At 36.1% G+C, this 5,641-nt stretch overlaps 2 protein-coding genes across 2 annotated transcripts; one reads left to right on the top strand and one right to left on the bottom strand.

Moving 5' to 3' along the window:
• Positions 1–3,510: 3,510 nt before the first annotated feature.
• On the top strand, positions 3,511–4,164 carry LOC102593200 (histone H2B.7-like). Its single transcript, XM_006361150.1, has one exon. It carries the CDS (start codon positions 3,545–3,547, stop codon positions 3,986–3,988), a length of 444 nt encoding a protein of 147 aa, XP_006361212.1. The 5' UTR covers positions 3,511–3,544; the 3' UTR covers positions 3,989–4,164.
• Positions 4,165–5,000: 836 nt separating this feature from the next.
• On the bottom strand, positions 5,001–5,432 carry LOC107063367 (zinc finger CCCH domain-containing protein 15-like). Its single transcript, XM_015315165.1, has one exon. It carries the CDS (start codon positions 5,430–5,432, stop codon positions 5,001–5,003), a length of 432 nt encoding a protein of 143 aa, XP_015170651.1.
• Between the last annotated feature and the right edge of the window lie 209 nt (positions 5,433–5,641).

The raw sequence follows: 5,641 nt of genomic DNA, 5'->3' as shown, positions 1-5,641 counted from the left end.
ATGAAGTCGGATTTTCAAAAAACGAAACGGATTTTGAGATATATGGAAATTACAATTATAGGTGTTTCCGAAGCACATTATCGGGCATTTTTGGGGTCGTTTCACCAAGTTTGTCACGCTCCAAGCCTACACCCTGGGCGGGACTGGAACTCGAGAACCATTGCTGCCCCAAGCGAACCCTTGGCCTGGCTGAACTCTTACCGGAAGACTTACTCATAATAAAAGCACTTTAAAAAGTAAATTGTAACTCAATTGATAACTTAGAATGTTTTATAAATAAACATTCGACTAGCCAAAGTGGCAACTCAAGTCTCAACATAACCAAATGAAAATGAAAAGACTCATGAACTAGTGTCTTTCTATCTATCTATGAAGCCTCTAATAACTGATATGGATGTCGGGACAGGACCCACGACATCCTAACAAAACTATAATGATAAAGAAAATAAAAGGGATCCTCTGGAAGCAAGGAGGCTCACCAACAACTATGAAGCTCAACTGGATCAACGAAGCGCTGGATGCTGATCCTGGTTACATATGTATCTACATCATAAAAGATGCAGGCCAAATGGCGTCAGTACATGGAATGTATGAGCATGTGAGGGGAATTCTAAAACAAGATATAAGCTTTAAATGGAACTGAAGAAACTTACCTCGTTTCAACTCAACATAACTTTTTTCAATATAAAGCAGTAATAAAGATGCAATATAAAGAAAAGCTTTAAAACATGTAGATAACAACTCGGTGTATTGAAAAACACTATAGTAACTTAGCTTTTGTATATGAAAATACAAGTAACTCTGTGGGAGATTCTCTAATCGACAACCATCACTATGAACTATGTGATGATATAACGTCTTGCCTCACACTGCCAAGACCGTCCTATACTTTGCCAGGTTATAGAACCTACTACTAAGTGGATCCACTAGTTTATGCTAAAAGCATTAAGAAATCATCTAAAAAGTATGACCCTTTCTACCCACGTTGGCTACATGATTTATGGAGACTTGAGTTATCTGAACTCGTCCCCATATCGGTGCTCAATACTACTCCCAAAATGTAACTAGCTAATATGTTTAAAAACATAACTTTTCTGTGGTTTGAGATTATTACTCAAAATCTTTATCTTAAAAGAGATGGTACTAAAACTGCTCATGAAAACCCTTTTGGAAAACGGTGTTTCCTCTCATCTTAAATGTAAAAACATTTGCTCTTGGGAATACTTTGTTCCCATCTATTATTTTAAAGAAAATGAACTCACTCTACTTTTCTCAAGTCTGTGTTTAAGTCATTTAAAATGAGCTGTAAAACAATTGCAAACGACCTCTTAAAATGACTCGAAGAACTCTCAAGACTTGACTCTCAACTCTACCTTGAATTTGAATTATGGATTCAAGGTTTATGATTCATGTTTATGAATGATTTGTATATGTTTATAAGTTGTTTAGGGTAGTTAGAATCAATAGGGAGTGATAGTACACTTTAGAAGGACTCAGACGGGCTAAACGACGAAAAATGGGTGGGGGAAGATCCCAGGCACACTGCTGGCGCGCGGCGCCAGCCCCGAAAGTTCAGAGACTGGATTCTGGCGCAATGCTGGTGCACCGCCCCAGCCCCTCTGGCGCATCTGGGGCGCGCCGCGCCTGCCCTGCCCCAGGTTGTTCCGACGAAATTTTCAACTCATTTTCTGACCTTAATTCGATTAGATTCAGTTCTTTTTCTCAATTTCTCTTTAGATTCAGTTACCCAATACATGTACACAAGAATCTACTCATAACTAACTTTTAAAATCGATACGCTTATCTCAATAACCTATCAATCCCATCCTAATTCAAGAATGAAAGCAAATTCAAGAACACCAGTCAAGAATATCAAACCTTCAATTTTCTAGAATGAACTTTACGCTGAAATTAACATGTTTGGCACGTGGGTGAAAGAACCCAACGCTATGTGAACTCACATACCTATTAGGGCTCAAACCCTTGGCGAAATCCGCAACGAAACCTTCAAGAACTTGACGAAATCTTGACCCCTTTCTTCTCCTTTCTCGTCTAGATTTCTTTTCTAAAACCCTAGTGTAATTTAGGATTGTGTAAACTGAACCAAATCAGTTTAGACCCCTAATTATTTACTAAAAATGAAATAAATCTGATAGGGAAAGGAAAAGACCAAAATACCCCTCTTAAATCCGGGTGACTTTTCTTAAATGGACAACCCGACTTCAAACAGTCATACCTCCCTCATACAAGCTCAAAAATCAGCAAACTCGATGGCGTTGGAAAGAGGATTCCAAGACCTTTCATTTGATATCTTATAGGCCACCTAACTCATCTTGTACTGAAAGTTATGGCCATTTGAAGTTGACCCAAAACTCCTATCTTAAGCTTAACTTGCAAAATTTCAGATTTAGTCATTTGCAATTTAGTTCTTCCTATTTTTAGCTCTTTCAAGTACTGAGGTGTTACAATAAGTTACGTGGGTATTAGTTATACATGTAGTAAAATAATATATTACACATTTACCCTTATCAATTTACTTTTAAATGTATATAAATTTACAACAAATCAAATATTTAATACATGTAAAAAAAGCATTATCAATTTTTTTCTTCAAACTTTGTCTTGTTAATTGCTTAATTTATTTTCTTAATTTCTTGTTAACTATTTTCTCTGGCGGCAAGACCATGGTTAATTAGTTTATTGTTAATTAAATTAATTTATTTGCTTAGTTTCTATCCAACACACTATCAATACATGTATTAATGTATTTTTAATTATTTGTTATTTAATTTATTAGTATTTATTTTAATTTTGTTGTATTATTTATATAATTAGTTGTTTTAATGGGTATAATATTTATTTGGTCACTAAACATTTTTGAAATTAAGAAATAAGAATTAGCTCACTAATGTATCCTGAGATAACTTATCCCACCATGTATATGAGATAATGTATCCCATCACTATGATATAAATGGTGGGATAAGTTATCCCAAACATGACAACCAAACAAGATAAAAAAAATTATCCCATTACTATTTCTTATCCCAATCACTATTATTTTTAACCCCTCACACCAAACGAACTCCTAATTAAATGTTGCATAACTCCAATCAACTACCAAACAATCCCTTATAGTTATCTAAATTCATCTACCTCAAATAGACTTTATATTTGTCCAACATTCGATAAAGTTAAATTAGAAAAATAATTATGTAATTTTTTTATTTTTTCTAAATTGGAAAAAAATACTTTAAACCAAATTCTTTCTACTATAACAACCCAAAAAGCTAGTTGTTTTTACTCATTCCTCTCCCTCTTTAGACGCCATTATTTCCGTAGCAAATGATCTACACGTGCACAGTTCCACTTGCCGTTGATCTTCAAACCAAATCCAACGGTCGTGATCAATCCACGTCATCGATCCTCATCACTCTCCCTTGTCCAATCAGAACCAAATTCCATTACCTATAAATACCAAGCCCACGCCCTTTCTTCCCCGTCGTACAAAAATTTCATCCTTCGCTAAATTTCTACACTATTCCATGGCTCCTAAGGCAGAAAAGAAGCCCGCCGAGAAGAATCCGGCATCGGAAAAGCCTTCCGACGATAAAGCTCCGGCGGAGAAGAAGCCAAAAGCCGGAAAGAAGCTTCCGACGAAGGATGTTGGTGTTGGTATCGGAGAAAAGAAGAAGAAGAAGGTTAAGAAGAGTTCCGAGACGTATAAGATCTATATATTCAAAGTGCTGAAACAAGTGCATCCTGATATTGGAATTTCAAGCAAAGCGATGGGGATAATGAACAGTTTTATTAATGATATATTTGAGAAATTGGCTCAGGAATCATCTAAACTTGCGAGGTACAATAAGAAACCTACCATTACGTCTAGGGAAATTCAAACTGCTGTTAGATTGGTATTGCCTGGTGAATTGGCTAAGCATGCTGTTTCTGAAGGGACTAAAGCTGTTACCAAGTTTACAAGCTCTTAAAAATTTGTTATTTTTGAGAATTGGTTATTAGGGTTTGGTTGTCATTCAATTGATTAGAGTCGATAAAAAGATTTGTTTGTTTATAATCTTTTATTTCCTATATTCTAGTTTTGATGGGATGATGTAAAATACAATGCTGTTCCTAATCAATGAAATCTACCTTTATTATATTGTAATTTGGTCCCTCCTTGTGGATTGCTGGCATTACACATTATAGTATTGGCCATTTGTGGGTGTTAAAACAAATAGTTCCAACTGGTTGGGCATTTGTCCTGCAATTATTTACTGTTACCTGTGTTTAACTGATTATGTTAATATAGAACCATTTTGCTGCATTTGTTTTTGATAAATTCTTTTGAATAGTCTGCCTCAATTAGTTTGGTATTGAAGTGTAGTGGATTTCTTGATTCGGTGAAGTTATCTGTGCATGATGTTACTATGCTTCAACTTGAGCATGATTTTAACTTGTATATAAAAGAAAGAAATATGGTTGGAATTAATCATCACCAAAGGAGTGGCTTTCTTTAGCTTTGGAAGAGACAAAACAAACAAACACTTCTATATTGAAGTGTCATTATGTATCAACAAATGTGCCGTTAACATAAACAGAAATAAAAGAACACTGAGGAACTTTCTCAAAAAAAGAAAGAAGAGAAGAACAATGATGAGTATTCAAATCCAGCTCGCTAAAGGATGACACAGTGTTCATAACACACTATTCACCTTCTATGCAATCAAGCCAGTCTCTTTATCACAACACCATCCTCTTGACTTGTGATGCAATTGTGAGCGTTTTCTTCTTCTTTTACTTGGGTTTGATGCACTTGCAATAATTCGGAAACAGCCTCATCACCTCCATGAGGTAGTGGTAAGGTCTCCGTAGATCCCACCTAGTGGGGTTTCATTGGGTATGTTGTTGTTACAAAGACATTTCTCAATTTGTGTACTTTTTTTTTCCACAATTGTTCCAATTATTTTACTGGGTTCTAAACAGTCTTTCCTATTAGTTTGATCATTTTGAAGTGTTTGTCAAATGAAGGATTGACCGCTGGAGAGACAGAGACCTGGTAGTACTGTTGAGTGATCTCATGACTTTCTCCTGGTCAGTGGATGTGTGGCAGAAGTGGCAATGATAGCCAGAAGAACAGGGATCACCATTGAGGACTATGCGGCATATCTCTGTCTTGTAGAGCGGGTGGCGAATGACAGGAAGAAGATCCTCAATGCCATGAGAAAATTGGTGGCAGGCTTCTCCATATGGATGTGCCCCTGTTTCTTTGCATTTGTTGCATAGCTCCATCTTGAACATGCCCTGATTGTACACCTCTACTTCAAGTGGTTGCTCTTCCTTCCTGGTACCTCCTTTCACATACACCCTTGATGCATCAACACCAAAATATGTGTTATGCCCTTTTATTTGGTGGGTGCTCTGCTTTCTGCACATTTATTTCTAGTGTGTGTAGCTGTCGTAATATAATTAAAGAAAGAGGAAAAACAACACATTTCAAGGTAGGCTCTTGTTTTGAATTCACTTTATAACAAGCCTGAGATAGAAAGGATAAAGTGTAGACTGGCTTTTGTAAGTTAAATCCTCTATTTACATATTTCATGATGGTGCTTTAGTAGATTGTTATTTATACATGTCCATTTGGT

Source organism: Solanum tuberosum, unplaced genomic scaffold (genome assembly GCF_000226075.1).
Source record: "Solanum tuberosum cultivar DM 1-3 516 R44 unplaced genomic scaffold, SolTub_3.0 scf00337, whole genome shotgun sequence".
NCBI classification, from domain to species: domain Eukaryota; kingdom Viridiplantae; phylum Streptophyta; class Magnoliopsida; order Solanales; family Solanaceae; genus Solanum; species Solanum tuberosum.
The sequence above is the reverse complement of the archived record's forward strand: the minus strand, read 5'-3'. Positions and strand labels throughout refer to the sequence as shown.

Bases quoted from the DNA above. Each gene is read 5' to 3' on its own strand.
- LOC107063367 (XM_015315165.1), bottom strand. From the start codon at position 5,432: ATGTGCAGAAAGCAGAGCACCCACCAAATAAAAGGGCATAACACATAT.
- LOC102593200 (XM_006361150.1), top strand. From the start codon at position 3,545: ATGGCTCCTAAGGCAGAAAAGAAGCCCGCCGAGAAGAATCCGGCATCG.